Raw genomic sequence first — 12,691 nt, forward strand, 5'->3', positions numbered from 1 at the left:
AACATAATTATCTCACTGTATGTAAATGTAGCAGCGTAGACACATAATCTAGTATGACGTCTATCTCACCAATAAGGAGATGAAAAGAGTTTGTCTCTTTATGTCATCTCTCAACGAATGTCAATATCAATCCTTTATCGGCATAACAATAAGAAATATTGCACAGAGGCACCAAACCAGAATTTATACAAAATTTTGAACAACCAAATGACATGTTCTAAATTTGTTTAATTTTTTTTCCATGTTAGATCAAGTTGATTTTCTCTTAGTCCCAAACAAAACAATTGGATATAAAGTTCAAATAACTCATCAACCATTAAAATTAAAAAAATAAAATAAAATTCAACTACTTAACTAACCTGGCCTTACAATAACACAAATGCAACATGATCAATATAACTCGTCAATAATAATATATCATGTAGACCTCTAGGAAATCCACCTACTTCATGTTATTCTTGAACAATATCATCCTGCTCCTCGATAAAATTCTCTTACTCCTCATGAAAATCAAAATAACTTAATGTTTCAACTTTTTCAAGACGATATCTTTCACGAGTCGATGTTATAAGTCTCATTTTGCCTTAACATTGTGAAAAACTTTTAGTCAGATATGTTGATAAACTTCTCATTCTTATAATTTTGATAACAAACAAATTCATAACAAATTAAAACCAATACAAGTAAAAAGTAACTAATTTAAAAAGAATAAATAAAGAAAACTATAACACAAATAAATAAGTAAAATTAAAAAAATATATAAATACTTACGTACGGTTAAAACGTTTTATCAATCGAAATCCAATTAATAAATTTGATAATCCTTTAATCAAATTTCAAAATTTCATAAAATCTATTTCGAAATTCCCTCCTATTTCTCCAAATCTATAACCCTACTCCTATATCCTCAATTTCTAAGTTCATATACACTGTTCTAATAATTTAAAATGAAATGTAAACGAAGATATCTAAACAAATATATACCTTGTAATCTTGGAGTGAATGAATGTGTAGTGTAGACGTGTATGAACAAACGCTAGTGTTATTAAGTAACTCACAAGAGCATCAACAAAGTAAGTTGTGGTGCTGGGATTGGAGAGCAAAATGGAGCTAGGAGTTGCGATGATAAGTTAAAGAAATGTGAGAGTAAAAGTAGGTGAATGGGGTTATTATAGGAAAGAGAATTGTTTTTACAAGGATAGTTTTGGCATTACGAGTTTAGAGTTACAGGGAGAATCTTTAAGAGGTGCTTGGAGAAGCCCCCGCAATTCCTGGTTCAATTCGATTCAAAATTTCAATTTGCGAAGATCTTCTTCGATGGATCGCCGGAAAAGCAGCAGGAAAACGACGGCGTCGAAAGCCTCAACCGTGGAAGCGTCACCTTCAATCTCAGTTTCTGAGGCTTTTATAGTAAACGCGTTGTGCGTCGTTGGTCTGGCCTTCGCATTTTGGGCTGCCAACACTGTCTTCTCCATCGACATCGTTTCTCATTCTTCTCTCACACTCTTCCTCATCTCGGTACTTTCAATTCGTTTTTTCTTTTTTTTTCTGTAAAATTTTCGTTCACTTTTTCTTTGTTTCTTTCACATTTTCTCATTCCATGGCTTCGTTTAGATTGTAGAGCTCCCGATCGTGATCCTTCTATACAGTCGATATCGACAAAATCCCCAACAATGCTCGGTAATTCGTGCTCCTTAATTTCTCAGAAACCGAGTAATTCTCCGATTTCTGGGGATATTCTAAGTTTTTATGTTGTTTTCTTGCGATTTCTATTCTTTGCAGTACCTAAGAGCTGTTGGAAGAGGTGTTCTTGGGGTGCCTGTAGGTGAGTCTAAACTTCTTTTTTCCCTTTTTGATGATGCATTTTTCAACTTCAGGCTTAGTATAGTAAGTTGTTAAAGACGAGGATGAAAGTTTGTCTGGGTAAAACACTGTTTTGGTCCTTGAAATTGAAATTCTATACCACAGTCTCTCAAATTAAGCACACTCAAATGAGACTTGAAAATATTAAATAAATCTCTAATTCTTACGCATATAAGGTAATATTTCTTACGAGTCACAACTTTTTTAATAATGGACTAAAGTGATTTGCAGATTACACTTTCAGGGACTCAAATGGCGTTTTAGCCTAAGTTAATTTTACTAATAAATCTTCTTCATGAAAATTTGTTTTTATTCATTCTAATATTTTTTTTTTATTCTGCAGGGGCATTGTTGAATTTTTTAGGAGCTATCGCTTTGGGGGCGCCTGTTAAATTTCAGTATGTTAAAGTAGTTACATCACAGTACAGTCTTTTTTTTTTTAACGTAAGGTCGTTGTTGATGAGAAAAAGGATTAGTTGTAATTACTATTGTTCCTTTAAAGCGAGACAAGTTGTGTTATCTTTAATTTGTTGTCTCTTCTATTATGTAATTAAAAATAGGTTTTCATTTTTTATTTTGAAGATCACCACAAATAACCGGAGCATGTTTTGACTTTGCAATTTTACTTGAGACAGGTATCTTCCTAAGACTATAAATTGGGCTCTCATGATGTCGGTATTCACGGTAAGTGACTATTTCATTTCTGTTCTCTAGCAATTACAGCTTCTGGGAGATTGTTTTGATGTTTTTGATTGGACTTGTGATAAGCACCCAAAAATTTTGGGGGAGCCAGTCTTTAAAACTAGCCATTAAGGAAGGAAGAACCAAACACTTAAATACTCCACCAAACATATCATACTACTCGATATAGGACTTAGACACTCAATAGTATCAAAGTTCCTATCAATTTGTCTCATATTATTCTGCCATTTTTTTCTTCGTGATACTTTGCATTTTGTCTGGATATTCTTTTCTTTTTTTGATAGGAATGAGAAGAGATGGAGAGTTTATGAGAGAAGGAAGAGAATTACTTAGTTAAATAACCTAACTGCTTATTACAGTTAGGAAGGGCGGGAATAACGGTTGTATAAATAGTTGGGTGTTTAGGAAGAGAAGGACTTTTGGTAGTTGATTGTGAAAGGGGTGAAGCCCTTGTTTCTGTAAGTGTACAAAGAATTCTTTTGTGAATAATACACAAAATTGTTTCCATTCTTATTATCTTTCTATTCTGAGAGGTAAACTAGAGGGTTCTTGATTAGGTTTCTTAATCAGAAACCTGTCATTTTTGCTGTTTGAACGGCGGCGACGGCGGACGGGTCGGAAAGAAGCGACGCGTCGCGTCTGGTGCGGAGGCTTCGGAGGACGAGACCACTAGGGTTTGCTTGCGCTTCTCAAGGCGCACCTAACCCTTGACTTCGCCGGAGAAAGCGATGTTGGGCGGCAGCGGCGGCGACAACGGCAGACAGCGGAGCGAACAACGGAAATGACAGAGAGACGATGCCGTCGACGATAGACGAAGAAGACACAAGGGTCTGACTCTTGATACCAATTTGAAGTTGAGAGAAAATGAAAAGTCTTATATTTTGATTAAGCAAGTCTGATACAACTTACTACTGTATTTATAGAAGACAGTAGTTCTGAAAGATAAAAGGGCGGAAAGCCCCTAACAAAACCCTAACATAAATATTAATAATAAAGTAAAGACATTATACTTCAACAAAAAAAAAAGCCACCATTTGTGAAATCTTCAACTTATTAGTTATTTCTACTATACGATAATTAAAATTGGATGGTTTCCACTTCGTATCTGTTTGAGAACTTGTTTGCTCATTAGGCGTCAGCTTAGTCTTTTACAAGGTAAAGAAAACCCCATCCATTTGTCAGGTGCTACTTGTTATTCTTGATCATGTACAACATACATTTAATGCAATTGTAGAAGTTTCCAGATTGTAGCCTATAACTCTCTGAGACTTGCATATTTGTGACCTATGACTTCGTTTCATTCTTCTGCAAATGATGATATCTATATGATCTCACACTCAGAGGGTCTACTCCAACTTTAATGGGAATCTAATGATCAATATCTCTAGTATGTGGAATGTCTTTTAGTTCTAAAAAAACCTCAGAAAACTCAAGCAACAATTCCTATAGTTGCTTTCTCTAGACAACTCTTGCTATATGATATGTATTTTTCCATTCCTATAGAACTAACGTCACTTTATCTCTATCCATAGTCCTTAGAGATTTGGAAGAAATAAGAGTTTTGGATAGACTGGGATCTCTAATAATAATGTTTTGACACTGATGCATAAAAGACACTAGTAACTCCTTCCAATTTACCTTTTCCTCCCCTTAGTCACTAACCTTGCTACTCCAATAATCACATCCACTTCTCCTAATTTGAACTAGGAAAAAACATATCTTTCATCTCATAAGAATAGAGCTCCAAATTTTTGTAACTTGAGTAGATTTTTTATTGCCATCCCCAAATCTAACATAGTAAGGTTGTGTATTGTTCAATTTAGAGACCTAGCTATTTTACCAATTTAGTGAACACGAAATTATAGTTGGCTCCACTATCAATTAATATGATCACTTTTGCCTCTACCACTGTTTCTAGATCTCCTCGTCAAAGCCTCTGAAAGACCCTTCCGAAAAAGATTCTTGGTTTTTCGTTGCCAATACTGAAACCAATGTACAACATCGCCTTCCATGTTGATCAAGGCCAACTTTAAGCATTCTGTAAGTTTGATTTATTGCATTTTGAAAATAAAAAATTCTACTTTTGCCAGCCATTGTAAAGGATCTTGATCCTCAAAAGGAGGTAATTTTATGCATATTGATGAATGGTACTTTTTGTAAGAATTTTCCTTGGAAGGCATTCATAATCAACTCATCAACTCATAGAGATTAGGCGGTGTGACATCATAAAGATGGGTCTAGTACAAGATACTTGAGATGTGTGTCTATTCTTCTTGACTTGTGAAAGATCAATTTTTGCTTTGTGCTTTTAATAATCTATTTTTTACTTTAACACCTAGCATAGCATGCATGTAATTTTGCTTGCTATGTCTATTTTGAACATGTATGGTGTTTGGACGAGACATTTCATGTCTTTTGTATATTTGTCTTGTAAGAGTTGCTTCTGCTGATTTGATCTTCTAGTAGAGCAATATGTCTTTTGATGGCATGGACGTCTAGTTTAAACATAGGCAATTAGCACTTCTTACGTTTGATGCATTAGTGTCACTCCCTTGTCCTTGTTTAACATGTGTCTATTGTGCAGTCTGATCTTGTGGTTTTTACTTTAAGGTTGACTTGCATCTTGTCAACAACTTGTTCTTTGTTCATGATCTAATACTGTCTTTTGTTTTTGTCTAATACTTGTTTTCACTATTTAGCTTATATTAGACAAACCAAAAGTTTCTTGTTTGGCATGATCAAACTTGGGTGCGAATGGCCAAATTATGAGAATAAGATTTGCGTCTTATCAATGTTATCAATATCAGATATCAAAAAATATCGGCGACCCAAAAATCTGTTATCAGTCTTCTCCTAGCCTCTTCTCCCAGCTGCTGCTGCATTTTCTCTTCCACTTGCTGCTGCTTATCTCTTTATCCACTTCACTTTTTTGCCATCACCATTCCACCACCGCCAGCAGCCATGCAAAAAGTCGTCATGGAAAACCAGCTTCGCCACCACCTTGTTGGGAAGCCGTCACCAGTTTCCGCCATGGCCGAAATTTGATTACACTGCATCTTGTAATGGCCTGACTTGTATTTTTTCTTGGCAGTTACAACTAACTACATTTTAACCTCTATGTTCCTCCTATAATAGACCTGTAAGGTCATTTCCACTTCATTTTGGTCTTGTCACCATTCTTAACACAAACACCATTTCAATTATTATGACCCACTAAATTTATATTTTCAAGTTTTGAAATTAGTTTTCAAAGGTTACTTATTTAGTCCTCTTCCTTTTCCGTGAATGAATTGCAAATTTACAACTTTTGTTGGGATGAACATTTTTTAAATTGTGGTCCCATGTTTATGTGTACTTTATAAATTCACATTTGATGTTATTTCAGACAGTTCCAGCATCATGTGTTCTTGGTTCATCATGGGCTGATTGGAGACGTATATTTGCTCAAACAAAGTAGGTTTCTTTTGGCTAATAATTTCTTATTCATAACATGTTTGTTCGTATGAAGTTTCTTTATTGGGATTTTGATGAATATATTTAATGTTGTATGTTGAATACTTTTTTTATAGTGTTGGGTTTATTTGGTCCTTCAATTATTTACTTTTAGTTACATTGTTGTTATTCTTATGATATTTTTAGGCCAAATGGATCTATAGAGTACTTGATTTGTTTACCAGCTCATGGAGCAGTTATTGGGGCTTGGTTTGGGGCTTGGCCAATGCCACTTGACTGGGAGAGGCCATGGCAGGTAATTGATTTCTTTGTTATAGTGCTTTGTCTTTAAATTCATTGACCATTTTGTTAAGCAAATAGGAAGACCAATTCTTACCAAATTCATGTTATTTCAAAAGCCTCTATGCACAAACTCTTCACCTCTTCACTTGTTTTTACTATAAGTATTAACATTTTATCCAGTTTGTACTTTAATGTGGAAATATTATAATTTAAGATATTGAGTCAAATTCATTTGTTTTTCTGTTTGGTTTTGTTTATTTATAGGGATTTGGGTATCATGGAATGCCAGTCCAATAAATACTATAAAATACTCAGTGCAGTATTTGATTGTTTGGTTTTCCCTTAGTAGTTAGCTTTTGAAGATAGACCCAATGTGCTTGGGTGTGAATTAATTGGTGGTGCCAAATCTAGTTGTTAGTTTCTTGGAAAGAGATACCCACATAGGGTTCTAACAAGTGAAAGTGTCATTGAGTAAAGTGTTATAGTGTAAAAGTCATTGAGAAGCTGACTCTGTCGAACGATGCTATGATAGGAATTTGAAGAACAGAAAATGAATTAGAGAGCTTGATTCCCCTTTCTTAGGTTCTCACATTTGTATTGATATTGATAGTTTAGATACAATGGATGAGAGGAAAATTGTAAGAATAAAAAAGGTCATATCTAGAACCTAGGCATAGGATAAAGCACATATCAACTTTTCAATAAACTCTATTTAAGATGACCTTTTCTAACACTCTCTCCTTAAGCAAGAGCATAGAAATTGTATGTCCCAAGCTTCGAACAAATAAATTCAATCCTAGGTCCTTTCGAGGATTTTGTTAACACATCTACGAGTTGATTATTGGATTTGACTGACTATTTCTCTGCAATACGTATCGCGATTCGGTTCAAAATTCTTCTACCATGATAAATATCGGAATGTGACTCGTTTTATGCCTTGAATTGTGACATGAATCGGATTGGAATTGTATGATTCACGATTCAATTTTGTTACACCCGATTCAGCTATGCATACACTTCACGAAGTGACACACACTGCATATGCTTCATGACACGGGAAATGAAGTGTAAAGAAGAGAAAAAAAGAATGTTATACGAGAGATGAAAATATTCTGAGATGGCAGCAGTGGAGAAGAAAACAAGTTGGAGAAGAGAACATGTTTGCATGTACCCCTCACTATTTCAAACGAATACTAACAAATTCAAACTGAGACATATTCTAAATCTACCTCAACAGCACACTTACACAGTATTTTTAATCTCACTTTTGTGAAAGTTTCTATATTATGATTTTAATAATATTTAACTGATTCTGGAACAGCAGCACATTCACATCAACTTTAATCCACATTAATTCTAATACCACTTTTTCTGAAACATCTAGAATTTAGATCACATGATCTTTTATTTTAACTTTATATCCTTTTATTTGTTATCTTATATTTTTTCTTATATGCAAAATATTCTTTTGCAAATACTTCAATGAATATTTTAAAATAAGTATTGTTTACTGCACTGCATTATTATTATTATTATTTTTTTTTATATAAGGGAAAGTTTACTATAAGAGCAAATGATAATGAAATTGAAAAGGTGGTTGAGAAGTTGAGGAAGAGGATGAAGATGAATATGAGCTGCAAGAGAATCTTATATTAGAGGATAAGATGACTTAAGTGACATTTTTCTTGAAGATGATGAATGAAAGTGTAAGATTAAGATGTAAGATTTAAATACAGGAAATAGGATCTTATTATTGTTATTATGTTTTGGTTTTATGAATTGAATATTTTGACTTCATTCTAATATATGAAATTTTTAATATTTTTTATATCACTTATTTTTACTTAAAAATATCATTTTTTTATCATGTATCTTACTATTCATAACAGATTCGCTTCACGATTAAAAAATTTGAAAAATGATTCACGATTCGAATCTCAATTCGATAACCATGCATATCACAACCAATGCCAATTGCAAAAGACAACAAACAAAGGTGGAGCAGGAATATGAGTGAGGATGAAGCTCGAGAGACAAAGGAGAGATAAGCATCTCAACCAAGGTTGAGAGACAACATAAATAGGGGTCGAAACATGGGCATGGAATTTGGAAAACCTTATTAAGAGAGACGTGAAGATGCTGCAGTGAGGGGAAGGCGGTGTGTGGCTTTGATATGCCAAGCTACAACAAACAAAGAAGTTGCATGTGGAAAATAGTCAGAGGATGTGGCCAAGATGGTTGGACGTCGCATGACGAGACACCAAATCTGGTGGTCATCAAAGAAAAAACGGGGGTCAACAACGGTAGACAACAAATGACAATAAAACACAATGGAAATGTGTTATGTCAATGAGATGAAGCAAACTAGGTGTTCATTGTACAACAACAATGTTAGGGAATTAATTGTATATAGGAGGAGGGGTAAAGTCACAGAGCCTAACTGCCAAGGCAGTTAGGAATAGTTTCTGTTAGGACTGTTAGTAAGTGATATAAAAGGGGGGATTAGTGGTTGGCTGGGATTAGTTTTGGAGTATTATTGTTTGCGGGAACTCTTGTAGTTCTTTGGAGAGAGGTTAAGCTCTCGGGTTACATTGTAACACCATTCTTGTTGATTCTTTTGAATAAAAGGAGGCTGTATAATTTAGAGAACTTGTCTTTGTGTGTTCTCGAGTACTTTTTCCATAGGTTCTTGATTGCAAGAACCCATCAAACAATGAAGGATAAGGATGGACAGCCTGAAAACAAGTACACTGGGATCAATCTGTACTGATACCAACTTGAGATGAATACAAAATAATAGAGATGAATGGGGAGCTTGATTCCCCTCGCTTATGTTTTCATATATATAATGACATTGGTAGTTTAAATACAATGGATGAGAGGAAAGAGAAAAGAAAAAGAAAGGTCATATCTAGAAACTAGGTATAACACAAAGCAGATTGTAGGTTTTCAATAAAGTCTATCTAAGATGAACTATTCTACCAATGTTGTAGAGTGAAAGTCATTCAGATGCTAACTCTTGTGAACCATGCTACAATATGAATTTGGGTATTATGGAATGTCTGTGTCCCATGCAAGTAATATGATATGATTGGCAAAGTATTTGAGTTTTTGGTTTATTCCTATAATAGTTAGCTTTTCAAGGTGAGTTCTTTGAGTTCTTAAGTTCTTATCATCTATCTTTTTCAAGATACCATGATTATTAACCAAACCAAAACCTATAAGATTGTTATAGTTGTATAAATTGATTAAATACCAGTTTTAATAATTTTCATATTGTTAGATGTAACAGGCTTAAACCCGTCTCTTTTTATTTTCTTATTCATAAATACATAATCCTATGTACTTTACACACGTTAGGGATTCAACCCATGCCTCTTTCTTTTATTTTAACACAAATGAAATAGTTAATTTAATTTGTTGTTTCATAGCATTAAGTTATATTTCATCTTAATTTGTAGGAATGGCCAATTTCTGTTAGCTACGGAACCATAGCTGGGTACCTGGTGGCATTGGTTGCGTCGTTGGGGTTCGTTCTTTCGTGTTTTAGGTCACTACATATCAAAAGTGAATAAAATGCAAAGTTTCTGGTTATTGTAATTGGTAAGCAACTTTACTAACATCTATTTCATTTGTTTTACTTTGTTGAAATAATAGGCACAAGGTAGAAAAGAAGGAAAGAAAAAGTAAGACTGTTAATAATATATTGATAATGTGATTGATGTCATGTTGAACATTGATATTCGTGAATTAACATGCGATGAGTATCTTGTGTTTATACTCATGTATATTTCATCTACACATAAAGGAATATCCAATACGTTATGCATAACGTATTACGTCAAATCTTAATATTCTTTGTTTGTATTTTGCTAATAGTGATGGAGATGTAAAAAGCATAATCTATTGATGACCTAGACCTCGAAAATTGACATCTTTAGGACGAAATGAGATACATACTATTCCTCCATGTGCCTTTCTTTTTGCACCCACATAATCACCGTGTGCACCACCATAAATTCTCCAAGTCTGCCCTTGTGGTATTAAATTTGACAGCAGATGGGGATTGTAGTTTTGATGTTGTGTTGTTGTTTGTTGAGTGTTTTTACACACTTCATGTTTGTGGTGATGATGCTTGAAGCGTAGAGTGAATATTGTCACAAGATTGTGTGGTGAAGTGAGAATTGTGAAGGAAGGGAAGTTTGGATAGATAAGTTTCTCATTTTTTTTTGTTTTGAAGTTTTTCTCTAGTTTACAATTTTGAACTTGGCTTCGAGATTGTGCAACTGAAACACTATATACAGAAGAATTTTAACTTCTGGAATGTACAATTTGTAATACCTTTCAAAAGTCTAAATGTATATTTATGAACTTGTGTAGATAAAACTGTAAGTTGGTTGTCCCATACTGACTATAGATATTTTGTGGTCAACGTATTGTTATCTAGAGGCTCAATTATGATCATCATCTATGTTAGTGGGATCCAAGTATTTTTTTTCAACTATTAGGAGTTGCACGTCATTATGTTGTTCTTGCATACGATTAACTCATATTGTATATTGGTTGGATTGTGTTAATTATCTGACTTGGGACAAATTTCCGTTGAAAACTAGTTGTGATTTGTGTCATACTTTCTTTTACTTCACGTTTGTACGAAGTGAAAAAAAAAGAGAGTTGACAAACAATTAACAATTGCATAAAATAATCAAAGGATGATTGTCACATTAAGTAAAAAAACCATAACTAAGAAGGATTTGGGTTCTATAACAAGTATCTTAAAATTAATACATGCAAAACGAAAGTATTTAAATATAAGATACTAGTTACTCGACACATATATAGCCTTATGTTAAAACATATGGTTGTTTACTATTGGAATAACCAATGAAAGAAACAATGAGTGTGTAAAAAATATGGAATTGGTTAATGTCATAACTTTTGATAGCAATCTTCAATCAAATAGTAGAGGGAACCAATGAAAGAAACAATTGAAGAAACAAAGCATATTTTTTAATCTTTCTTATTAGAAGTACAATTTTTAGGTCATAACCTTGAGAAGAATGTGGGATAATTGTTGTATATAATACTCAAAGATGAAAAAAAAAATCATTTTCAAGTTCATCAAGATTTAAAAGATATCTTCCATGTTGTTTAGTTCCTTTTTCAGGAGTTTGTATTGAATTTTTTGAGCTTGAGTTTGGTTTGGTCCTCGTGTTTTTGTTTTTTTTTTTCTCTTTTCAATGGACTAGTTCATGTGATAACAAATGATGAATTATAGGATATCAACTTAACTAAAATGTCATAGTTGATAATGATGTTTGACATGTATTTTATTAAAAAAAACATGAAAGATACAAGGATAAAAGAAGACGTTTAGCTAGATAAAAATTTAAATTGTATTCCTTTATTATGTCATGAGAACAAAGAAGGATATTTCTTAATACATTAAAGAATGTGAAGATGCTAGATGGTTACTCAAGTATGATATCTTGTTGCATTGATGATGAAAACTCTAAGATCATCGGCCTTTGTGATGATTGTCACGTCCTCATGCAACATTTACTTTCAATGGTTATACACAATGTTTTGCTTGACCATGTGATTGCTATTGTGATTATCCATTTAACTCTTCAAATTGTAATGTATTCAATTGAATCTTAAGCACATGTTGTCATGTTTAACTCATTTCCTTCAAAGAAAATATTGGTTAAATTATTTTTTCTTTATCATAGCATGTTAAGGACATTGATAAATTATAATATATATTACCATTCAACTTTTTAATACAACATACTTATATTTTGTATAAGTTTATTAATTACTTTTTTTATTTAAGGACATTAATAAATTGTGATATATATTACCGTTCAACTTTTTAATACAACTTATATTATTGAAATTTCAACTAATAAGTGTGCTAGTAAAGTGTTGAAAATGATAATTTGGACTAACATTACAAAAGGCCATTACAATGTTGCATTTTAGCCCACCACTGGATTTAGTAGTGTAGTGTGCAATTTCTCAAATTTTGATTTGAATGAAAGTTCTTAATTAAAAAAGGAAATTATTAGCTTAAGGATAATTAACAACTTTTGAAAAAATAAAAATAAAAATTAAGACACTAGAAAGAGTCATGTTTGATATCTAAATGAAGGAAAACATATTCCTCTTTAGTTAGATATCATGTTTTGTTGGGCCAGTAACTTACTTGTAAGTATTTAATATTTTACACGGTAAATAAAGTTATATTATTAAATAATTGAATAGAAGTTAATATTTTGTGTATATCTGTTGATTGTGTTAACATGATTTTATTTTCACAATATGAAGCGAGTGAAAAAAATATGCCAATATCACAGAAATTATCTTCATTTGATATTAATTTTTATGA

The 12,691-nt window shown here is 32.9% G+C and overlaps 1 protein-coding gene and 1 long non-coding RNA gene across 3 annotated transcripts; both read left to right on the forward strand.

Annotated features, from left to right (window-relative positions):
* The first annotated feature begins 1,047 nt into the window (after window positions 1-1,047).
* LOC108332113 (PIGF/3-ketodihydrosphingosine reductase fusion protein) lies at window positions 1,048-10,755 on the forward strand. Of its 2 annotated transcripts, XM_017567235.2 has the most exons (9): window positions 1,048-1,518; window positions 1,615-1,680; window positions 1,783-1,825; window positions 2,207-2,261; window positions 2,499-2,547; window positions 5,951-6,018; window positions 6,205-6,313; window positions 9,762-9,903; window positions 10,180-10,755. In XM_017567235.2, exons 1-8 carry the CDS (start codon window positions 1,318-1,320, stop codon window positions 9,873-9,875), a joined length of 705 nt encoding a protein of 234 aa, XP_017422724.2. In that variant the 5' UTR covers window positions 1,048-1,317; the 3' UTR covers window positions 9,876-9,903; window positions 10,180-10,755. The 2 variants fall into 2 exon arrangements, with proteins under 2 accessions (XP_017422724.2, XP_017422723.2); XM_017567234.2 differs by lacking the exon at window positions 10,180-10,755 and having other exon boundaries at window positions 9,762-10,078.
* Window positions 2,554-5,388, forward strand: LOC128196333 (uncharacterized). Its single transcript, XR_008248534.1, has 3 exons — window positions 2,554-3,393; window positions 4,484-4,605; window positions 5,373-5,388. It is a non-coding gene; the product is annotated as an uncharacterized LOC128196333 (long non-coding RNA).
* Window positions 10,756-12,691: the final 1,936 nt, after the last annotated feature.

This window comes from Vigna angularis, chromosome 4 (genome assembly GCF_016808095.1).
Source record: "Vigna angularis cultivar LongXiaoDou No.4 chromosome 4, ASM1680809v1, whole genome shotgun sequence".
NCBI lineage: Eukaryota > Viridiplantae > Streptophyta > Magnoliopsida > Fabales > Fabaceae > Vigna > Vigna angularis.

Coding starts and splice junctions, on each gene's coding strand:
- LOC108332113 (XM_017567235.2), top strand. CDS start 1,318: ATGGATCGCCGGAAAAGCAGCAGGAAAACGACGGCGTCGAAAGCCTCA. Junction 1,519..1,614: donor TCACACTCTTCCTCATCTCG/GTACTTTCAATT, acceptor GGCTTCGTTTAG/ATTGTAGAGCTCCCGATCGT. Junction 1,681..1,782: donor AAAATCCCCAACAATGCTCG/GTAATTCGTGCT, acceptor TATTCTTTGCAG/TACCTAAGAGCTGTTGGAAG.